Source organism: Cucumis melo, chromosome 1, assembly GCF_025177605.1.
Source record: "Cucumis melo cultivar AY chromosome 1, USDA_Cmelo_AY_1.0, whole genome shotgun sequence".
NCBI classification, from domain to species: Eukaryota; Viridiplantae; Streptophyta; class Magnoliopsida; order Cucurbitales; family Cucurbitaceae; genus Cucumis; species Cucumis melo.
In genome coordinates, this window is record NC_066857.1 from 4074370 (window position 1) to 4097853 (window position 23484).

A 23484-nucleotide genomic window follows, 5' to 3' on the forward strand; every position below is an offset into this window, starting at 1 on the left:
AGATTTTACATTGCATTCTCTAAAATCGTCGATGGCGACGATGATGAGATGCGTCAGAATAATATAACCCAGAGAAAGAAAGCATGTTTGTAAAGCTAGATTGACTAGTTTCAAACTTTTTTTTGTTTTGAAAAAAACTTGAATAAATCTATTAAAGAAACTTCAAAGGAGCTTCAATGGTGGAGAGAATTCTTTCTAGACTTTTGGTGTAAAATTTTAATGTAGAACTCTTCTATTTACAGAGTTCTCTGGTGGGCTCTATGAACTTGCGATTTGTTGATTCATGATCACTTGTATTTAGATCATATTTAACATTATTTGGCTAAATTAAAGAGTAATTTCTATAAATGTAACAAAGCCCAAAATATTTATGATCCGTGTAATAAAATAAGGAAAAAAAACCATAAATATCATATAGGCAAACATAAAATAAACCATAGACATCTTAAATTGTTAAAAATTGTAAAAAATGATAGTATATTATTTTAAATTTCTAAATTTTATTTTGTTTTTATAAATTTTTCTTGAAATATCCACCGATCAATATTTTGAGAGAAAGTTTTCAGTTTTTGTAAAAAGAAAAAAAAAACAAACTATTTACTAGGGATGTAAGTCTGATCTAAATAATCCGACCACTAGATTTGCGTTAGTTTAAAACGTGGGTTGTTTTGGATTGAAAATCTTTATCTTTTTGTGTTGGGTTGGGGGTTGGAAATTTTGGTTCAACCCAACCTAACCCGAATTAATAATAATATATTAGTAATTATCATTATGTTTTCATTAAGTTTTGAAATATTATTTTGTTAAATTATCGTGTAGGAAGTTAAACTCGTATGAAAAATTAGTTGATCGTCTAAGAAGTGAACGTAGAAAGCTAATTGATCGTGTAAGAGGTTAAAAGCGAAACGATCCTATAGAAAGCTAAACGCTAAACGATCATGTAAGAGGTTCAACGATCGTTAGAAAGCTTGTAGGGTAAACAATAAAGATTATTGTATGGTGCAAAAATTTGATGTACAACAACATCTTCATTAAAATTTACAAATATTAAGAATGAAAAAAAAAACAATATACCAAAAAAAACCCAACCAATCATTGAGTTGGTAAATTAATCGGGGTTATTCCGTTTGTCAATCTAACCAACCAAACAAATAGGTTGAATCGAGAATGTCTCCCGTTTACACTTTATTATTTATCTCCATAAAAAATTACTAAAAAGACAAAAAAAAGTTATATTTAATTTTATAAAAGAGTATAAATATTTTATCAATTTTTCTATTTTCGTTCGACATCGAATATCTAAAAATTTGGGCAAAGAAAAAAAATGGTAAATATGACTGATAAATTGATGATATGGTAAGTAATATTGTTTTTTCAACTTTTAAATACATAATATGGTAATAAATTAGTAATATATAAATCATGGCATTAAGAAGCGGAAGCTTGTGCGTTACCAAACAACGGCCATAGAATATGCTCTTAGCTGTTATCAACTTTGCCGGGAACTTCATCGGAGCCGGAGCACCAATCACTGCTTCTCAACTCTAACCATTTCAATTCCTTCTCTCTCTCTCTCTCTCTCTACCTTCTTCTTCTTCTTCCTCTTCCTCTTCTTCCTCTTCCCGGTATCTTCTCTCTTTCTTCTTCGCCTCCGCTTCAATTTGACTTCAATTTCTTCGTCTCCTTTACTCACTTCCCTCGTCTTCTGCACCTCTGATTCGCCTGCACCAATTCCGAACCCTGACTTGTAATTCACGGCTGTGATTGATTTCCAGCGGAATTCTGTGCTTCCACGTCAAATTACTACACCTCTGTGATTTTCTAGGGCTTGAAACTCCAAGGCTTTGGCAGTGAAGCGGAGGTAGAGTTTTTTTTTTTTCCTTTCTCATGTCTAACTCAATATTATTGTTGTAATTTTTTAGTGGGGGATAAGTATGCGGATATTTTTCTCTTGTTGCTGAAATTGAAGTCGGAGTTTTGTGATTTGGATCTCAATTATTTTGATCCGTACTGGAGCCGGAGAATCTAGTTACTCAGCTCAAACTGAGCCTACTTGGACCGTATGTTTTGGATGAAACTAGTAGCTAATTGTTTTTCTTCTCTTTATAAGCTTAGTTGGAGTGAGAGTTTTACTTTGAACACCGTTTTCTCTTTGTTCGCCTCGAAAGAATTCATCGGATGGTGTGCAAGTGGTGGATTATTGTGCACTGAACTCGATTTCCATGTCTACTCTTTTTTTTATTAAAAAATTTTGGTCATTAATTGAGAATTAAGATTATTTCCATGTATTGAATAATATATATCTTATCCCACTTCCCGAAACTTTTAAATGTTCAATATTTTGATTTTAGTACGGTATATTTTCGAAGTCAATCCTTCTTCTGTATGGTAAAGTATTATAGTCTGAATCAACTCTGACACTCTAGTTTCCATTTTTTTTTTTTTTGGGTTCTTGGGCTAAACTGAAATTTCCACTTTTCTTGAGTATCAACACATTTTCATATTAGGAACAGCTTGGGGTTATATAATGCATGAATTTGTGGATGCTGAGTATGCATGAAATCTTCACGTCTTCTTTATGACCATGACTCTGAAGTCTGAAAGTAAATTATCCACGCACACAATGACACAATCATTCTCGAATAACAATAATAAATTGTTTGTTTGATATCTGGCCTCTTGAATTTTGGTTATATGGAGGCAGTCCAAAATGACTTTTAGCAATTTTCCATTTCGTTGCATTTCTGACCAGGATTCAGTATACAGCTAGACGTGGCGTGGCGTCCAGTTTCTGTATCAATCAAAGTGTGGAGAATAAGAGTTCTTTAGAGCTCTCTGGCTTATGATCTAAGTTCAGTACTTGTGCATATGGTTTCTACAGGGGATCAGTTAGAGAATGGGGTTGATTCCGATCAATTGGATCATGAAAACAGTTCAGATAGTCAACCGCAAGCGTCTCAGGACGATCCTGGTGGAACTAATGCTTCGAAATCAGATCACAAATGCACAGGGGCTTCCAGTAATACACTTGAAGAAGCTGTCAAGCAGCCTGAAGTTACAATAGCACTAGTGGATCGAGGAGACATCTCTAATATAGTGACTGAGAAAGTGACCCATAAGCCAATTACTGCAGAACAGAATCCCCTATCTGTTTTGAAAGTATGTATTACCTCCAGTATACGAGAGAAAGTATCAGAGGATGGATATAACTGGCGGAAATATGGTCAGAAACTGGTTAAGGGCAATGTCTTTGTTAGAAGCTATTACAGATGTACGCATCCTACTTGCATGGTGAAAAAACAACTGGAGCGTACTCATGATGGGAAAATCACAGACACCGTTTACTTTGGTCAGCATGATCACCCTAAACCTCAACCTCATATTCCAATTCCTGTTGGAGTCGTTACCATGGTTGAAGAAAAATTAGGTGAACATGCTTCTGGAAATTCTCAAGGTAAGAAAGAAACTGTGTAACTCATATTTTGTTTTGGTTATATATAGAAGTTCTTTGATTTATTTCCTTGTCTCGGTACTTGAAGATAAAACCTCCACTACGCTTAGCCCAACTCCTCAACAAACGGAGCTTACTGATATGCGTCAACCGCCATCAGTTATAGCCAGTGATAATGTAAAAGATGAAGCTTCGAAAAGGTCTCGGACTAATGATGAAGCTTCGAAAAGGTCTAGGACTATTGATGAGATTGATAGTGATGATACACCAGACCTGAAACGAGAGTATGCTAAAGCACAGACTGTTTTTTTTTTTTTTTTTTTTTCTCTCTTTATTAATAAATTTGTGAACTAATTCTTAATTAGTTTCAAAAGGAAGAAAAGATGTAATATTGACGTGACGACTGTAGCAGACAAGTCAATTGTTGAATCTCGGGTTGTTGTTCAAACTCCTAGTGAGGTTGACATCGTCAATGATGGATACCGCTGGCGGAAGTATGGACAGAAATTTGTGAAAGGAAATCCAAATCCTAGGTATTTATTAATAAATTGCAAAATATTGTCTAAGATTGTATATAGTTAGCAAGTAGGACGGTTGTATGTACGCATATCATATAGTGCTCGGATAATGAGTATATGCCGAGCGATAATTTCTTAATTCTACCCGAGCAGATTTCTTTTGCTTTTCTTGTTTATCACGCTCGTTCGTTGATGAAGTTATATATATACACACATGAATATTGGGAGGGTTTGGGGACGAGGGGAATAACCATACTCTTTTCTTTTACTGCCAACTCAAACATGGAATCAATCTTTTCAAGGAGAAAGAGCATGCCCCATGTCTGGTTTTAGGCAGTCCCTTACAATGCATACAATCTTGAAAGCTACTTGTTTTTAAAGTCTTGATTCTTGAACACATGTAAGTTCAACTTTTCTAATGAATACAAACTACATTGGTAATCATGGTTGTGCTATTATTTTGGGCAGGAGTTACTACAGATGCTCAAGTCCTGGATGTCCAGTTAAGAAACATGTAGAGAGGGCGTCTCATGATCCCAAAGTGGTGCTTACCACATATGAGGGCCAGCATGACCATGTTCTGCCACCTATTAGAACAGTGACGTTGAACTCAGTTGGATCCACAACAGCCCATAGTGACGAAACAAAACCAAAACCAGTTAGTACGGTGGTTCATGCTAGTAAGGATCCGCAAAGCGATTCAAGTAAGTAATAGTGTAGCTGTAGAAGATAAATTAGAGGTTTATGATAATATTTTCTCAAATATATTTCACGTCCAATCAGGTTCTGAAGGCAAATTGATTGAAGAGAATGGGAAGTTGAATGCAACAGAAACAAGTGATGACATTATACTCGATGGGGTGGTGGTAAATCCTAGCCCAGGAGTTGCGAGTGAACAAAATAAGCAGCTGAAAGTAGCAATCGAAAGCTAGAGGTAGCATGCCCTTCCAGGTTCAAATTTGTATCATCAATCAAGACACATTAATAACAGCACCAAATCATGGTATAGCTCTAAAGTCAGATTATTAACTAGTTTGTATAAATTAATTAAACTGGTAAAATAAAATCAAACGTGTAGGTTTTCATAGCACTTTAATAAAAGATAGCTTGTTAAAAGTTAGCTAATAATTACCAAGATGCTAGAGTCCTTGGATTTTCTCTCTGGTATGCCATTTTTAACCTGATTGATGTAACTTATGCTTTGATATTCAATAGGTTTCCTATACTACTGTTTGATCATAATGTTATAATTATAAAATATCAACCAAGAATTTCCATGTCACTGTCTATGATCACTTGCTTAGCCTTAACCAATTTATGTTTTTAGAAGCAGTTTTCTCTCATCTTTCATTGCACTTGAAGATTTCATGGTCTGCTAGCTGTTTTAAGGAGATAAGGAATGTGCCATATATATCAAAGGTGGTGCAAAGAAATGAAATTATTATTGTGGTGTTAAACATAAAATTTATTTATCTTATTCTTACTTCGACCATGAATCTTGAGAATCATTTTGAGGGGTTGGTTAAGACTTGAGAATCTATGTTGCCTTATACACCAGAAGTATTAGTAAAAGATGATAAATCACTACCACAATTTTCTTTGGAACAGCATAGTAGTAAAGAGAGTCAAAGTTTAATGGAAGCAGCTATTGTCGCTTCGCTCCCCGGGACGATTCAAGGACTTTTCCCTGTAACCTGAAGCTGATTCTTGTTTGGAATGGCAGTCAATCTTCAAATCCGTTGGAACAGTATAGTAATAAAGATAAGTTTCTTAAGGTTACTATATTCTAAAGTTTCATTTGACCCACTAAAACATAAACATGTTGAGCGAGACCAGGCTTCAAGCACAAACCATAACAGCAAGGCGGCCTATACTTCAGCATAAAATTTGACTGACTATCAAGGGAGGTGTAAATAACATTGCCTAAAACATGAAATTGTACCTATTCAGTACATTTCTCCTCACTAAAGTTAAAGTTTGCTAGGGTTCCTCTAATTGGTTGCTTATCAACAAACAAACAAATGCACTAATCAACATTTCCCAACGGAACAAATCCTCTTATATTTCCTAAGCGCTTTCTGAAATACATATTCATTTTTACAACTCTTAGCAGTTGTGTTGTAACCCAACAACAAGAAAAGAAAAAATTCTTGACACTCAAATGTTATAGTCATGTAGATTGTCTCTTGAGATTAGTTGATGTATTTGTAAGGTGATTCATATGCTCATAACTTACAAAACAAAAAATATATATATGCAACAAAAAGTCTAACCACCCCTATATTCCATTCCATTAAGGAAACAGGTGTTATCTTAGGTTGGTGGAGCATTGCTACAATGAAAGGACATTTTTATAGCTCGTCGGTCGAATTCCCAAAAGATGCATGAATGACACCAACCCCTTGTTAGGCCACCAATGTCCAATACTGATTACTTGCTCCAGTAGCATGCATATAACAGAGCAATCAGCCCCCTTCAACATCTCTCATAACGTGTTATCCACATGAGGTGTTTGAATGACTAAAAAGAAAATTGACATTCCAATCCATCTCGTGAAAATTAGCAAATATGTTAAATATAACAACACATGGTCTCAAGAGGTTGGATTTTTAGCCATCTTCCAGATTTTCTTAAGAGAACTTAGAAGAGTTTTAGATATACAAGATTACCAAGGACACATATAAACTTAGTGTAAAATGATTTTAAAGTTTTGGCCACTCTATTAATGGTGAGTGCATCTCGATATCTATCAGTTAGCTGATCAAAGTCTTAAAAGCCAATGTCGTTGTGGTTGATAGTTTAAAGGACATCACAGATTTCTTAGGATAGGCAGACCCATTGGTAGAGTTGTTGAATGTGCTGTCTATGAAGAAGCACATTGAAATATATGACCCCTTGGTCTAACAAACTTAATGAAAATCATTAAAGTACATCCAAATCAAAGGTATACTTTTGTGCCTTGTGGTATTCATTTCAAAGATGAAGGGAGAGATTTCAATCTCTGAGGTAGAAAATAGCATAAATTAAGATTTAAGCTTCAAAGGTAGGTAAGCGAAAATGATTCTTAATACAAATATGTTAAGATCTATTTATAACGACTTTTTAAGTGCTTCAAAACTACCTTTTACGTTTAAAACCAATTCTATAAACACTTGAACAGTAATTCTAAATCAACCTTTAAATATTAGCAATTTTTTTTAGTTATACGTAAGATCGGAGTATTCAAATCTATGATATCTTCGTCAAAAGTATTTGCTTACTTTAATTTAGCAATGTTAATTACTAAATTCATCATCATCTCATTGTAGATAATAATCAAATCTAAGATTTGAACTTCTAAGGTAAATAATAACAAAAACTAACTAAAAAACTTTTAAAACTATTTGGAATGACTTTTCAACTATTTCATAACACTTTTTACTTAAGAGTACTTCGGATAGTCATTCTAAACCAACGTTTAATGTAGAATTTCACTTTGACAATATCAATAACTATATTCATCATCATCATTTGTGCAAGATTGAAATGTAAATATTAACAAAAGGTAAGATTTGAACGTCTAAGGTAAATAATAACAAAAACTAACATAATACAAAGACGTCCAATGACTCTTCAACTGTTTTAAAACACATTTAACCTTAAAGCACTTCTATCAACATTTGAGTTACTATAAACTAACCTTTAGAGTAAATAACTTTTTTTTTCTTGGGTTCAAATGGAACATGATAATTCAAACCTCTAATTTCTTGGTTGAAAAAATGTATCTTATATTCGTTAAACTATACTTACTTTTGCAATGCTAAAAGCTATTTTGACCATAATCATTTGTGCAAGATTTGAATAAGGATTTTGTTGACAAAAATCTCTGGGAAGAGTTTCAAACATGTGCATAATGTTATAGGGCATGCCAACTTTTCCTCTAAACAAAGTGGAAGCAAATAAAACAGGTTTTAATGGATAATCACAAGTGTTGTGGATTGAGAGATCAAAAAAGTACTTTTTATGTATCATCTTTTCTTTTCTTTTTAGTTTTCTCTCTTTCGTCACTTGCAAAAAGCAAAGCAAATAATTTGACATTCGAGAACAGAGGATCTTTACACTAATGGAGGGTTCAAAGAAAGAGTATTATTATTAACTCATTCTCTTCTTCAACTGTTTTATGTGAATATAAAAAAAAGAATAGTATTATAATCTCTACTTTACGTTGTATATAGTTCACTTTTGTTATCGCAGAATACTATCTCATTAAAATTAGAAAATTTAAATTTTCCAAACATGGAAACTAACCCCTTATTTGTCCAATTGGCTGTGATTCTTGAGGATGGAGCAAAACTTTGCTGATGTGAAACTTCTCATTCTTGTACTTTTGGTATGAGATTCCTAATGCCATTCCTTTTCTGTGGCATTTTCCACAAAGCTACCATCTAAAAATGCTTTTTTAATGAAGAAGAAGAAAAAGAAACAATAGAATTTTAAGGCATGAACTACCATTCCAAACTAATTGTCACTATTCAAATTGTATGGTAAAAAACACAAACCATCCACCTTCTCTAAATGGCTAAAACTTGCTTGTCATGCTATAAATTCACCAAAGTCTCCATTGATTTAGTATCTGTACCTTGAATACACTTTTTGATCTTCTAATCTAATCCCAAATGACACCCTCGTTTTTTGTTCTTCTCTTGTTACTCGCAAAAGCTCAGGCTATAATGACCAATCAAACTGACCTGCAAGCAGCCATGGATGAGATGAGATTAAAATCTTACCATGGCTTTGTCATACTACTCAAGATCTTAAACAATTCCAATAAAACCTTGCAAAATTCAGATATAACCTTCTTCATGCCTACTGATCAGGAACTTTCTCAAGCTGATATTTCCCTGGACCAACTCGAAGAATTCGTTTTAAGCCATTCTATCCCCACATCGTTACTACTGAACAATCTTTTACACTTCCCAAACGGCAGCTTGGTTCCATCAAGCATCCCAAACAGAATGATCAAAATAACCAAAAGCAGAAAGATGGGTGTGTGTGTAAACGAGGCACGAATCGTCACCCCAAACGTATGCTTAACCTCGTCTATAAGATGTCATGGTATAAGCACAGCGATTTCGTATGACAAAACTTCCTTTTCAGAAACTTTACCTGCCAAGCAAAATTTAGCTGAAACTATAGTTCAAAGGAATGAAAAGAAAGGGGCAAAATCATTACCGTCTGCAACAACGAAGAAGAACCGTTCACTGCATTGAATTCATCCAGCTCCTATCAACATAGCTTAGTTTATTCAAATAAGTACCTAGCTTTGTTAGTCATTCTCTAGATAATAGTTCCTAGTTTTAAGCAACCTTTCTAATAAGGCATAGTATTTTGCCCTAATGTTATTTGGCTTCATCATAAAATATATTTATGCTTTTGTTTTTTTTTTCAACCCAGCCCCACGGCATCAAACAGAATCTTGGTCTGCTATAAACAATCTACTTAAGTTAGACATGATAGAAGCACCCAATGACTTGATTATATTTACGATACAAGTATCTGAAGATCCAGTGAGAAACAACTTCAAACATTACCAGACAACAAAGCAACATAACTAACAAGATTTTAATGTACATATCATTGTGCTCCTAGATCTTAGCATTCATAAGGGATTAATCCCAAAGAATTTTCATTCATTTAGCTGAGTCAGGCTTAGAAACATTATAGAGCAGATCTTGAATTTTTGAATACATAAGCATTTGAGACGGATCAGCCCCACCACTACTTTGTGAAGCTCTGGAACTTTCTTGTAGCTTAATCTTTTCAAGCAAATACTGTTTTTCAGCCTCAGCTTCATTCAGACGTTGTTTCAGGTAACTGCTAGCATATTCTTCTTCAGACTTGTCTGTTTTTGCAAGAGCAATCCTTTGAAGTCTCTCGGCCTCTCGTTTTGCTTCATTGGCCTTAAGTTGGAACATATCAGCTTCTGCACATTTAAGTCTAACGATTTTCTCCAGTTCTTCGATTTGTAGCTTCTTTCTCTGTCTGTCAAGCTTTATTTCAGCTGCTTCCTTGGCTTTGTCTTCAACCTCACGGTTGAAGGCCTCAACATCCATGCGAGCCTTTTTCCAGCTTCTCATCTTCTCGTTAGCAACGATTTCCATTTTCCTTATAACCTCCTGCACCACCTCAGCAATTCGGTTGCATGCTTCCTGTGGGGCTGCTAACCTTCCTCCCTCCCCATTTTCAACACTACTCATAGAGTCTGTCTCGTTCTCTTCATTAAGACCAAGGACATTAGATTTTTATTAATTACTAGTAAAACTGCAAAGTGAAAAGGCAAATACAGCTAAAAGATAGCTCAACTAACTAAATAAAGAGAAATACCAAAAAAGCTCCTCTCAAATGGACGGATTGCTCCTTGAACTCCAATATCAACCTCAGCTCATTCATGCCATACCAAATAGAGAAGTCCAGGAAATTTACTTTTTACTTCTAAAGAAATAGCACCCCAGAGACAGGTTATATCAACTAAAACTATCTTAAACAAAGTATCCCAAGAATATGCTATCCATATAACTAATTCTTCCAACTATGGAAAAGAATAAGCTAAAACATTCCACCCCTCGAACTTTAGGAGAGAGTAAAAGACTACTTTTAAAGGAAAATCTTCTTCTATTTCTACTTGTTTGCACCATATGAAATAGGGACATTTTGAAAACCAAAGCATTTAATAGAGTAGCTGCCTAGTAAATTCATCAACAGAAAAATAAAGCATCTTGGGGACGGATAATGAATATATCATGCTCATTTTAGAAATTAGAAAATGAAACCAATTAATTTATGTTAGACAGTTTCTCTACATGGAACTGAATCATGCACCCTTTTAACAGTCTATTGTGCACGAAAGCTATTACAAATGATCATCAAGCGAAACCAAAAATATAAAGACCTTATCAATGTACCTTGAAAAAACATCAATATTGCTCTGCATGCTGCTGCTGACTCCAGAGCTCCACTCTTCATTTTCTCTTTGAGTTCTTCACATTTCCAAAATAGTTTCCTCCCTCCGTGGTCCTCACTTCCACGAAAAATTCTACTGACAAAATCAAGCTCCTTCAGGAGAGACTCTTGGTCCCAGGAAGGTGCACAATGTTGAAAAACATCTCTAACCCAACCAAGTAGCTCAGATGTCCGATGGCAAGCTGGGCACTTGAAATGCATTTCAGACCGTGCTGTCCCGATTCTTACTGAGGAGCCCATGCAGATCTTTCCCTCACGAATTGCACAATCAGTGTGAGACCAATGAGAACACAAGTCACAACCAATCCAACGACAAGTGTTAACTTCAAAATCAAACTTGTTGCATATTACACACATGCAAAGATTGCAGAAACCATTTCTCGTGGTACATATCTCACAAGTGCAATCATCAGCTGGAAGCTGGTTTTGGCAAGCAATATTTCTACATCTCTTATACACAAAAACCTCAATGAGCGTAGTCTGGGAGAGGCTAATATTTGGATGCAAGAAGGCCTGAATTCCTGTATTGATGGAAACTAGAATTTCTAGTTGCGCCCTATGAGCTCTAATCAATGTCTTTGCAGTTAAATCAGTTCTACGCTGAACTAGCTTTTGCAAAATAAAAATCTCGTCTCTCTGTTGTGCACCGCCGTTTCCATCAAGAATAATTCGAAGCCCATTCTTCAAATTTTCTAGAAAATCCTCCGGTAAATGATGCATCTTTTCCGCAATTACCTCAATTCTGTCTCTTGCTATGTCACGAAGGGAGATTTTATCAGCACTAGAAAGACGATGAATGACTGATTGTTCCACATAGTCATTATCTGCCTTTCCATTTTCCATCTTCTTTCCCATCACTCCATCACCAATAGGCCAAGTTTCCTGAGAACTGGCACTCTCAGCTGGTGACTCCTGAACTTGGTCAGAATTAGATCTGGGTACCTCAGGTGAATGTTGGGGGTCTGAAGAAACTAATGAAAGGGAGGTCTGGAGTTCCTCGGGTCTTGGCTGTTGACGTATGGGAATCATCTTTGATGCAGGCTGGTGATGAATGTTGGAACCAGATGATGCACCCATTAATCTTGCTGTAAGAAAAGAAAGACGATATGAATAAATAATCACCATCCTTCACTCTACAAGTACAAATATTCACTATACGTTAAACACTTTACTTGTTTAGGCAATATTCTAAAAAGAACTCCTAATTTCCAATATTCTAAAAAGAACTCCTAATTTCCATTTTAGGATAAAGAAAGTGAAAACTAAGTTATTCTATCCTTCAAAAAAGCCCATCAATGTTGCTATAAGAAAAGAACCATGAAAAGACACTAAATTCGATGGTGTATTGAAAATCGTAGCTAATTTTTAACCTCAAAACCAAAAAGTTTCACTCGTTTAGTAACCATTTGCATTCAGTTTCTTATTCTTCAAAATCCAACTTATAGAGACTACTTTTACCCATAAGTTCCTTTGTTTTATTATCCACATTTTACAAATTATTAAACCACCCATTCACCCAAAAGCTTAAGCTTGTGGTTTTAGGCAAATTTAATTATATATCACTAACACAAACATTTTCAAACTAAGCCAAGTTTTGAAAACTAAAAACCTGGTCTTTGTTTGAAAATTAAAAAATAAATTATTACCGAGCGTGATAAAATCACTCATCTGATAAGAATCATAAGAAAAGAGCACTAAGATTTCAGACTCAGGCAGGGATATTGTTCAAAGAAAAACCTGATGCAGTTAACCATGGCAGAAAAGCCCCTTCCGCAATGTACTCAAGGATGGGGAAAAAAAGAGTTCATATTTCTAAGACGTTTAAAATCATATCCACAGCCCAACTCCAAAAGAAACAGAACCACAAGCAACAAACCGAGTTTAAAACTAGATCAACTACAAGAAATCACAACTGAACTGAGGACCCAGATCTGCCAGCATTGTTTGAACAAAAGCTCAATGAATCCACTACTTCGACAAGAATAAAGAATCGTTTTAAGGGAGGCAAAAAAACCAATCTCCCAAAACACCCAAATCCTCACTACAAGTTCATACCTCAGTAAGAAACAGAAACACATTAGAACATAAAGATCAAAAATAAAAAAAAAAAAGTAAAAACAAAAAAAAATTAAAAAAAACCATCAGATCAATTCATTCATCAACTTCCCAACTCAAATACAGGAAGAAAAAGCTTACCCACCAAACGAATTCGAGATTCTTAGTCGATAAAAGCAGCGCGAAAGGCAAGAAATCAGAAAAGGGTCGAATTGGGTTTCATAACCAGAAGGGTAATTAGCAGATATTAGAGCGCTGAAGAGGAAAGACGAATCGACAGAGATTCAAGTGGCAAACCCTTTTGGTTACGAAAACTCAATCCGACAGAGATTCAGAAGAAAATCTTAGAGAGAAGAAAAAACAAAGACGTAGTATTTTCGAGTAGAAATGGGTTGAATAGGGTCAGCGCAGGATTCAACGACATACGCCTAAATTTGAAAGAGGAGTGGAGAGGATACCCAAATGGTAAAGTTGGATTTATTTAAGATTTTCTTCAGAGTGTTAGTTGAGGTCTTTTGTAAATTCATGTTTGTACTCTTTTTGTAGAAGGAGAGAGAGAGACAGTTCGATCAACATAACTTGGTTTCGATCTTATATTACAATTTTGGTTTCTTCCATACAATTTGGTTTCAATTATTCAAAAACTATACAACTTTGAAATTCTGTGTATATCGGAGAGGTCGAACTTAAAATAAAATAATTAGTTAAACACAACCATTAGATTTTTCTAATAAAGTTAGGGGAAAATTTTAGATTCATATTTAAAATCACCATTCATGACTATTTTTTTTTTTTATCATTTTTAAACCGTTGGAATTATTTAGAGGAAATGTTGGGTTATGATAAACCTATATTACGATAAAACTAGGGTTATGATAAAATGTGTTTGCAATAAGGGTTATGTAAAAAGTATTATGATAAAATATATTTGGAAGAATAGTTATATGGGTAGGGCTATGATATTCTTATGATTATATGTGTTTGAGCATAAAATGTGTTTGGGAGAAAAGTTACTAAAGTAATGTTATGATATATTGATATATATAATTCATATTATAAATCTGATACACAAAACAATTTGCCTTAATTTCTTTAATTTTCAACTTTTTTAAGTAGTTATGTGCGAATAATTTTTTTAATTCTTATTCTAAATCCAATATACAAATTTTGTATATTTAATTCATTCAATAGTTATAGTTTTCGTAAAAACAATTTACCTTAACTTACGACGTTTATTTTCAACAATTTTCAAGCATTCATTTCAATAAATTGGTTTTTATGAATATGACACACAACTAGTAAACATGTAAATAAGTGCAAATAACAATGAAGTTAAGATTGATATTAAAATTTAATTACCTTCAATCAACTCTATATTCGAATTCATATCAATATATTTGTGAAATTAAAATTTTGATATCAATCTCATAAATACAATAGAGATTATATCAAAATTTTAATTTCACAAATATATTGATAAGAATTTGAATATAAAGTTGATTGAAGGTAACTAAATTAAAATTTTAATTTTGTAATTACAATAAATTATCTAATTCAAGAATAAAGAAAGAAATTAAAATTTTAATAATGTAATTATACTAAATTGATAACTTAAAAATAAGCTGTGTTTTAAACAAAAGAAAAAATGAAAATAACAAAATTTATAGGTATAAAAATTATAAATGAGAAAAAAAAGAATGAATTAAGGAAAAGTTGAGGAAGGGTTGAAGGATAAGACTAAAGTTATGATAACTCTTCTTCCAAACAAGGGTTAGATTAACTCAATCCTCACTTTATAACTCTCTCAAACAAGCCCTAAAAGTTAATTTAAAATTCACAGTATTAAAAAATAAGTGTAAAGGCTATATTAGTATCTCCTAACCCTTATAGAATTTAAGTGTCATTTAAGATATGTTTAGTGCAAAAAGTGAGATTGTGAAATTAAAAACTCCAATTTGATATAAGTAAATTTTAAATTTATTTCGGAATTTGATATAAACTTTTGGGGACATTTGGGGTGAGTATTAGAGTGAGAGTGTGTTATTATAGCCCACCCCACGTTTGCCCCACAAATTACCACAATTAGAGACCAAGGTTATCTAATTCCCTTTTTGCACTATTCAATATCCCTCGTACCCTCTTCCCTTTTACACTGTTTAACTCTCTCTGCCTTCAGAACTTCCCCATATTGGCCCCAATTCCATTTCAAAAACCACTATGTTCTTCAACGCGGTCGAGAAAGCTCCGAGATATGCCTTGAAATCAATCTTTATAGGCTTTCTTGCCCTTATTCTCAACCAGTCATCAGAATAAATATTTAAAATAATTTGGATAAAATTGTTGAATTTACGAAAGTATATGTTTATATATAATATTTTGTCTTCCTTTCTTACCATGTAAGAAAATTGTAGTCTAAACTAATGTCAACAAATCGTAGCCTAAACTAATTTCAAACACACTAATCTAGAGATACGAGGAAATTACTTAGGTAGAAACAAAATATTCTCGATTAGAATTTTAATATTAATTTTAAAGTATAAAATTAAAATATATATTAAATAAATTTATTTTAACTAAATTCTTGTTCTGATGTATTAGACACACACATATAATTTAGAGGTTGAGAGTTTAATTCTTATCATAGTATTATTTTTTTTCTTTTTCTGATAGTGATTTTGAAATCTACAATTATATTTTTAATAATTGTTTATAATTAAAAATTAGTTAAAAAAGGTAAATTAAAAAGACTCTTTCTATCATATGTCCGGACTGTTTCTCTTATCATAAAACCCTGAAATTGTAGACTAATCCTCTCTACTATAAAAAAACTAATAATAATAATAAAAAAACTTATCTTTTATTTTCTTTGGTTTCAATATATATATCTATAAAATTTAAAAAATGTATTATGAATTTATCAGATGTTTATTTTAATTTAAATTTCTCAATGACCATTTTTTTACAATCATCAAAGTAACTAAAAAGTAATTATTATAAAAAAAAAGGCGGACTATAAATTTTTAAAAACAAAATTAAAGAATTCTTTTTTAATAATGTCTGGCAAAATCATGTAGCCGGTACACGACTTTGCTTGAAAGTCGGATCCACGACTTCAATGCCTAACCCCACAATTTTTTTCATCTCATTATTTAAAATATATATTAGTATTTAATATAGAGTAGATCCCCACCTTTTTAACATATTTAATATATATATAAGTTTAATATTTAATATATTGTGAATCAAACATTTTATTTTTAAGATAATTAATATATATATCTAATTATTAATCTTTATATATTTACTAATTAATACATATATACTTTTGATAATTAATATATATATATTTTAAATATTCAAATTTCAGTTTTAAGCTTTGAAAAATTTCAAATGTTAATCTTTTAAAAATACATTTTCTTATTTAATATATTTACAAATTTCGTTAAATATTTAAATCTTCAAATTTTAATTTCAAAAAATGTATTTAAAGATTAAAATATATAAGAATTTATAGAGATTGGAATTTGAATATTGGAAATATCATTTTTAAAATTAAAAATTAGAATTTTGAAAATTAGAATTTTGAAGACATTATTTAAAATTGAAATGTGAATATTTGAATATTTATCTAATATATTAAATATTAAAATTATATATATTAAATAGGTTAAAAATACGTGGAATGCAAACTTAAATATTAATATATATATTATATTAAATAATGAAAAAAAAATTTATAGAGTCACGCACATTGAAATCGTGGGTAAATGACTTTCAAATTACTCTATTTTATCATAGTTTTACTTCTATCTTATTTTTTACAATATTTATATTTTTTGAAAATACATTATTAAAAGTAAATGTTCAAAATCAAATCTCTAAATTCGAGCTTATTGGAAGTTCAAAATAATAATAATAATAATATATAACTGAAATTAACACCGAAACAAAGCAAGAACACAACCAAACCCTAAATTCTCGACTCTGTTCTGGGTTCTTCAGCCTCCATTTCTCAAGAACACAACCAAACCCTAAATTCATCCAAATTTCTCAACAACAATAATGTTTATTAATCGCACGTTAGGGTTCTCACTTCGTTCCAAATCGAAATGGAAAGAAAAATACAATTTTTTTCTTTTTTAAAAAGGAAAAACACACAAACAAATAAATAAATAAGAGCAACTCAGTCCCTTAGATGTTCATAAGAAATTGCGATCATATTCGCAAATCATTACAGGTCTGCAAAAAGGCTCATCACCGTTGCCCAAAAGAAAAAAAGAAAAAGAAAAGAAAGATGTAGCTACTCCAGTGTTCTCCCGAACGCTATAAGATTTGGAAAGCAAAGGGAGAGATTGTGAAAAAGTAACACGATCGATATGGCTTCCAAGGGAACGAGTCAAATGGGAACAGATTAAATCCGCACTGACCAGATAACGAAGCCCTCAAAGTACCAATCCAAAAGAGAGATTAGATTTAAAAACGCAGCAAGTTGAGAGAGTTGAGATCTGGAAGAGAGGAGGGATTGGTTTAAAGTATAAATAGAAAAGTGGGATCGAATACAGGAAGGATCTAGAAGCAAAATTTGCCAATTTAACTCTTTTTATATTTTGTCAAATTAACCTCTTTTTCTTTTTTCTCTTTTAAGTTTTTAAGATAACGAATACCCACTTTATCCTCAATTTTTAGTGAAATCACTTCTTGCTCGATTTTTACTTCTTTTTCTATTTGTCTTTTTCTTTGTAGTTATGGTTTGTGTAAAAAATGTTCTTAAATTTTGGGTCTTTAAAATGGGTTGTTGATTAGAGGTCTACAAATTGTTGGAAGGGATTAGATAAACAAATGTTGAATCTGAATTTACATTGGTTCTTATATAACATTGTATTCATCAATGTCTTAAATTAATTGGGTATTCAAAAATCACAACCCTGCTCCATTCTTCAATTTCTTGTTCCATTCAATCGAATTCTGATGCTATCTCTTACACTTTCACATTCCCTCCAACCATTTCTCCCGCCCAACCTTCATTTTCCTCTTCAAAACTGCAGGACTGAACGAGAAGCAAACCAACTCCACGCTCTCTCGATCAAAACAGCCTCCTTGAATCACCCTTCCGTGTCTTCTCCTCTTTTGGCTCTTTATGCACATCCCACAATCAACAATCTCCAATATGCTCAGTCCCTTTTCGACTGGATTCAAAAACCCACTTTGGTTTCTTGGAATTTGCTCATCAAGTGCTACATCGAGAACCAACGTTCAAATGATGCCATTGCGTTGTTCTGCAAATTGCTCTGTGATTTCATGCCTGATTCTTTTACATTGCCTTGTGTTCTAAAGGGTTGTGCTCGATTGGGTGCACTACAGGAAGGGAAACAGATTCATGGGTTGGTATTGAAAATTGGGTTTGGTGTGGATAAGTTTGTTTTGAGTAGTTTGGTCAGTATGTATTCTAAATGTGGTGAGATTGAGCTGTGTAGGAAAGTGTTTGATCGAATGGAAGATAAGGATGTAGTATCGTGGAATTCTTTGATTGATGGGTATGCTAGGTGTGGTGAAATTGAATTGGCACTCGAGGTGTTTGAAGAAATGCCAGAGAAGGATTCTTTTTCATGGACTATTCTCATCGATGGTCTTTCGAAAAGTGGGAAGCTCGAGGCTGCTAGATACGTATTCGATCGAATGCCTATTCGAAATTCTGTATCTTGGAATGCTATGATTAATGGGTACATGAAAGCAGGGTATTCTAACACGGCACAAGAATTATTCGATCAGATGCCAGAGAGAAGCCTCGTTACATGGAATTCAATGATCACTGGATATGAGCGGAACAAGCAGTTTACAAAAGCCTTGAAGCTGTTTGAGGTCATGTTGAGAGAAGATATATCACCCAATTATACTACTATCCTTGGAGCTGTTTCTGCAGCTTCAGGATTGGTTAGTCTTGGTACGGGAAGATGGGTTCATTCCTATATAGTGAAAAATGGATTCAAAACAGATGGTGTGCTCGGCACGTTACTGATAGAAATGTACTCCAAGTGTGGCAGCGTTAAGAGTGCCCTCAGAGTTTTTCGGTTTATATCTAAAAAGAAATTGGGGCATTGGACATCTATCATTGTAGGCTTGGGAATGCATGGATTGGTCGAGCAAACTCTTGAGTTATTTGATGAAATGTGCAGAACTGGTTTGCAGCCTCATGCTATTACTTTTATTGGTGTGTTGAATGCTTGTAGTCATGCAGGATTTGCAGAAGATGCACATCGGTACTTTAAGATGATGACATCTGATTATGGAATCAAGCCCACTATCGAACACTACGGTTGCTTGATCGATGTTCTGTGTAGAGCAGGATATCTTGAAGAGGCAAAGGATACCATTGAGAGAATGCCCATCAAAGCAAACAAAGTAATTTGGACGAGTCTACTAAGTGGTTCAAGGAAACACGGAAACATAAGAATGGGGGAATATGCAGCTCAACATCTGATTGATTTAGCACCGGATACTACTGGATGTTATGTTATTCTTTCGAACATGTATGCCGCCACTGGCTTGTGGGAAAAGGTTCGGCAAGTAAGAGAAATGATGAAGGAGAAAGGAATAAGAAAGGATCCAGGATGCAGTTCCATTGAGCATCAAGGGTCAATTCATGAATTCATCGTGGGAGATAAGTCACATCCTCAAACTGAAGAGATATACATCAAACTACGTGAGATGAAAAAGAAATTGAATGTAGCGGGACATATTCCCGACACATCTCAAGTTTTGTTATGCCTTGAAGAGGATAATGAGAAAGAAGCAGAACTTGAAACCCACAGTGAGAGGTTAGCAATAGCTTTTGGTCTTCTTAATATCAAGCATGGAAGTCCTATCCGCATCATAAAGAATCTTCGTATCTGCAACGATTGCCATGCTGTGACTAAACTTCTTTCTCATATTTATAACCGTGAGATAATTATCAGAGATGGTAGTCGATTCCATCACTTTAAAAGTGGGTCTTGTTCATGTAAAGATTTTTGGTGACTTCTCATCTAAGTTGGTGCTAAATCTTTCCTTCCTGCTTGAGCAACTAGCATCGTGTTCATCTAGTACTTGTCTTCATGATTTCAGGTAATTTCTACCGTTGCAAGTTAGTGTAACTTATGTCTTTCGAGGTTATAAGTTTGGTTTTAAAGTTTCATGGTTTTAGTTTCTATGTCTCAAACAAAACAAAGGAAATGCCTTCCTTGTGGTTTTGAATCCCTTCGTCGACCTCTTATCTTTCCTATGGATCAATCAATTGGTATATGTATTTTAAAACCTATAAATAGTGTGTGCCATCTGCCGAGATGCTGCTGATATTCTATATGTGAAAACAACACAAAGCATAGAAAATTTTGAACTTTAATGATACAGATTTAATTTCAGGGAGTCTCTACTTGAGAAATTACATCAACATATGATTTTCAGGAGATGCTTAAGTGTGGTAAAACAGATTGTTGTTTCCTACAGGTTTCTTCATTTTCCGGGAACAAAGTTGGTTGCATAAGCCCATGCATTGTTGGCAACAGGATCTGCAACATGGTCAAAGAGATTCTCAATAGGTCCCTTGCCGGTGACGATAGCCTGGACAAAGAATCCGAACATGGAGAACATTGCCAGCCTTCCATTCTTAAGTTCCTTGACCTTCAACTCAGCAAATGCATCTGGGTCATCTGCCAATCCGAGTGGGTCGAAGGCACCTCCTGGGTAAATTGGGTCTAGTCCTTCACCGAGGGGACCGCCACCAACACGGTAACCTTCAACAAAGCCCATGAGCACAACCTGGCAAGCCCAGATTGCAAGGATACTCTGAGCATGGATAAGGTTTGGGTTGCCAAGGTAGTCTAGACCACCCTCAGAGAAGATCTGAGAACCAGCCTTGAACCAAACTGATTCACCGAACTTGACGCCATTCTTTGCAAGGAGTTCAGGGAAGACACAACCTAATGCACCAAGCATGGCCCATCGGGAGTGGATCACCTCAAGCTCACGGTTCTTTGCAAAAGTCTCGGGATCTGCTGACAGACCGGCTGTGTCCCATCCATAGTCACCGGGGAACTCTCCAGTCAGGTAAGATGGCGTTTGTTCAGAGAATGGTCCCAAGTACTTTGGGCGATCAGGTCCATACCTGATATGTCAAGAAAACAGGCGTTTGAGTTTTAAATGGAACTTGATCTTTTTCTTTTTTAGCGCAAACTTAAACTTTTTCTTCTTTGTTCTTCCCCCTCTTAAAATTTATGAATGACTAATACATGAAAATTTACTCCCCAATTAGATGAATTTTCCTACTTAACTGTGCTCACAATTCAATTAAATAAATGTTTAAACATCTTTTAATGGACTGTACTGAATGAACTGATCTTTTATTCAACCTATCATTGCAGGAAAGTACCATAGAGCATGGAAATGCAGAAAAAACCCGTTAAAGCACTAATTTTTGAACAGTTTTAAACTTCCTTTGATCCTGAAAAAAACCTATGTAAACAGTCACAACAAACTTCTAAAGGGCAAGTGACTTTACCAAATGCTCTGTGGAGCACTCTTGACTGTCCGCCTCATGGTGAAGCGGCTGCCACCGACAGCACCGACCTTTCGAACAAGCTCATTGGATTGCTTCAAGGCAGCCTGGCCGGCGAAGGCTGACTGTTGAATAGCAGAGGTGGCCATGAGTATGTGAAGCTTTCTAAGAAGTTTGATGCAATGCCAAAGGAGGGCTGAAGGTGGGTTTTAGATGAGGATGATGGTAGTGAAAATGGAGGTTATATTGGGGATGGAAAGATATAGTGGATTAGGATTGTTACAAGTCAGCAACATCCCATTGGTCCTTCTGCTTAAACCCAGATTTTCATGCTGATTATTAATGGCGTATGGCTAAGCCACGTGGCATCCAAGATATTGGTGGGATCATTCACATAGCCACAAGTTAAGTTTCTATTGTACTAAATCAGCTGCTTTTAATGGGCCGACTAAACTCATGAAGCCTCGAAAGCCCAATACTCTATCAATTATATTCAAAATGTGGACGAATCATAATTACAGCGAAAGAAGTCTATCGGCAAATATTGCTATATAATTCGTTAGTATTCTTTGAGTTGCTACTTATTGTAATTACTCATAGAAAGCACTTAAAAAAAAGAAAAAAGCGATTTGTAGAATTAAAATATCTCTATTTTTTGGGGTATTTTTACTTTTGTTAATGAGGGAGACAAATATCTCGATTTACTCTCATGCAATCTCACACACAAACCAACTATTGATGAACAATGGTAATAAAAAGTATCAGAATATAAGCATTCATTTTATAATTGAGAAAATACATTTAGAAAAAATCGTTATAGCCAATAGATCATGAGTACAATTCATAACCGATCCTCACCACTTGGTAAGAAAATTGACTTCAACCAACAAATGTTCATCCTTAATAAAAGAAAAAAGATATTATGTGTACAATTCATTATAATCACCTACTTAGAAATTAATTCTCGATTTACAGCAATACAGAAAGAAAAAAGAAAAAACACACAAACACACAATCCAATTGAGAGACTAATTGAAGAAAAAAAGATCCACCAAATAAATTATTTTATTTATGCAAGTGTTAAAAAAAAAAAAGGAGCAACCCCCGAGGCTAAGCATAGCACTTGACTAAGAGGTTAGAATTCCTAACCTATTCCTTCTTCAACTAACTAATAAATAAACTAATATAATTAATAATAGTTAAAAAAACGGTAGTGTTAGGGCAATGTTTGGAACTAAAAATAGAGTAGAGTAGAATGAGCGCTATAATAGTTCATTCCTTGTTTGGGGCAAGGTTCAGTTGTAGTTGAACATGAGGTTTATAATTTAAAATAACCTACATGTCATTACTATTCCCGTTTCAAGAGTTTGGATGTTCGTCAACTAATTTTCGAACACCACCTCCGGTGATCATTATCGGTCAATCTTTGACCACCACCTACAACGACTCTACCGACAAACTTTTGAAAACAAACTTTGACGATCATCGTGAACCAACCTTTCCAATCAACCTTGAAAATTTTTAATGAAAACAATTTTAGGGTTTAGACTAATCTCTTATGATATTCGTAGGCCAATCTCCCACCACCAACTCCAGTGACTTTACCAGCTAATTTTCGACAACCAACTCCAACAATCGTCCACTACTAGAAATTTTGAATTTCTTGACGTCGATTTACATCATTGCCACTGATCAATCTTGAAAAATTTTAATAAAAACATTTTTAGTACATATAATAAAGAAAGAAATTTGTATATGCAAATACTTTTTTTTAAAAAAAGTTTTTTATTTTAAAAAGTTTTATCAAAAGTATTCAAATAAAAAAGAATTTTTAAAAAATCTTTTTCTAAGTTGTTCCAAATACACTCTTAGTTTAATTATAATAATATTTTTTAGAATACACTTTCTTATGCTTTCTTTTCCTTCCAAAA

The 23484-nt window shown here is 33.9% G+C and overlaps 4 protein-coding genes and 1 non-coding gene across 10 annotated transcripts; 2 read left to right on the forward strand and 3 right to left on the reverse strand.

The window, feature by feature from the left end:
* The first annotated feature begins 1431 nt into the window (after positions 1 to 1431).
* LOC103500526 (WRKY transcription factor 1) lies at positions 1432 to 5964 on the forward strand. Of its 5 annotated transcripts, XR_540112.3 has the most exons (7): positions 1432 to 1861; positions 2753 to 3454; positions 3540 to 3735; positions 3817 to 3984; positions 4438 to 4673; positions 4753 to 4972; positions 5578 to 5964. XR_540112.3 is itself a non-coding variant. In XM_008463866.2 (6 exons), the coding sequence occupies exons 2-6, from the start codon at positions 2869 to 2871 to the stop codon at positions 4899 to 4901; spliced, it is 1335 nt and encodes a 444-aa protein (XP_008462088.1). In that variant the 5' UTR covers positions 1432 to 1861; positions 2753 to 2868; the 3' UTR covers positions 4902 to 5251. The 5 variants fall into 5 exon arrangements, 4 of the variants coding, with proteins under 4 accessions (XP_008462088.1, XP_008462091.1, XP_008462090.1 ...); XM_008463866.2 differs by lacking the exon at positions 5578 to 5964 and having other exon boundaries at positions 4753 to 5251; XM_008463869.2 differs by lacking the exon at positions 5578 to 5964 and having other exon boundaries at positions 3826 to 3984; positions 4753 to 5251.
* Positions 5965 to 9464: 3500 nt separating this feature from the next.
* LOC103500525 (OBERON-like protein) lies at positions 9465 to 13649 on the reverse strand. 2 transcript variants are annotated; one of them, XM_008463864.3, is made up of 3 exons: positions 13165 to 13649; positions 10911 to 12053; positions 9465 to 10222 (listed from the first exon to the last, which is right to left on the reverse strand). In XM_008463864.3, exons 2-3 carry the CDS (start codon positions 12043 to 12045, stop codon positions 9639 to 9641), a joined length of 1719 nt encoding a protein of 572 aa, XP_008462086.1. In that variant the 5' UTR covers positions 12046 to 12053; positions 13165 to 13649; the 3' UTR covers positions 9465 to 9638. The 2 variants fall into 2 exon arrangements, with proteins under 2 accessions (XP_008462086.1, XP_008462087.1); XM_008463865.3 differs by having other exon boundaries at positions 13169 to 13624.
* A 3191-nt stretch (positions 13650 to 16840) lies between these two features.
* On the forward strand, positions 16841 to 20348 carry LOC103500522 (pentatricopeptide repeat-containing protein At5g48910-like). Its single transcript, XM_008463861.3, has one exon. It carries the CDS (start codon positions 17992 to 17994, stop codon positions 20035 to 20037), a length of 2046 nt encoding a protein of 681 aa, XP_008462083.1. The 5' UTR covers positions 16841 to 17991; the 3' UTR covers positions 20038 to 20348.
* LOC127144332 (small nucleolar RNA SNORD25) lies at positions 17201 to 17288 on the reverse strand. The gene has a single exon (XR_007815986.1). It is a non-coding gene; the product is annotated as a small nucleolar RNA SNORD25 (small nucleolar RNA).
* Positions 20349 to 20381: 33 nt separating the features above from the next.
* LOC103500523 (chlorophyll a-b binding protein 151, chloroplastic) lies at positions 20382 to 21921 on the reverse strand. Its single transcript, XM_008463862.3, has 2 exons — positions 21557 to 21921; positions 20382 to 21163 (listed from the first exon to the last, which is right to left on the reverse strand). Exons 1-2 carry the CDS (start codon positions 21700 to 21702, stop codon positions 20512 to 20514), a joined length of 798 nt encoding a protein of 265 aa, XP_008462084.1. The 5' UTR covers positions 21703 to 21921; the 3' UTR covers positions 20382 to 20511.
* Between the last annotated feature and the right edge of the window lie 1563 nt (positions 21922 to 23484).

What these genes read in the sequence shown, in the direction of transcription:
- LOC103500525 (XM_008463864.3), bottom strand. Translation starts at nt 12,045, where the DNA reads ATGGGTGCATCATCTGGTTCCAACATTCATCACCAGCCTGCATCAAAG. An exon ending in AATATTGATGTTTTTTCAAG is followed by an intron (nt 10,223 to 10,910) that starts GTACATTGATAA and finishes GTCTTAATGAAG; the next exon opens with AGAACGAGACAGACTCTATG.
- LOC103500526 (XM_008463866.2), top strand. Translation starts at nt 2,869, where the DNA reads ATGGTTTCTACAGGGGATCAGTTAGAGAATGGGGTTGATTCCGATCAA. An exon ending in TGCTTCTGGAAATTCTCAAG is followed by an intron (nt 3,455 to 3,539) that starts GTAAGAAAGAAA and finishes CGGTACTTGAAG; the next exon opens with ATAAAACCTCCACTACGCTT. An exon ending in AAAGGAAATCCAAATCCTAG is followed by an intron (nt 3,985 to 4,437) that starts GTATTTATTAAT and finishes TATTTTGGGCAG; the next exon opens with GAGTTACTACAGATGCTCAA.
- LOC103500523 (XM_008463862.3), bottom strand. Translation starts at nt 21,702, where the DNA reads ATGGCCACCTCTGCTATTCAACAGTCAGCCTTCGCCGGCCAGGCTGCC. An exon ending in AGTGCTCCACAGAGCATTTG is followed by an intron (nt 21,164 to 21,556) that starts GTAAAGTCACTT and finishes TTGACATATCAG; the next exon opens with GTATGGACCTGATCGCCCAA.
- LOC103500522 (XM_008463861.3), top strand. Translation starts at nt 17,992, where the DNA reads ATGCTATCTCTTACACTTTCACATTCCCTCCAACCATTTCTCCCGCCC.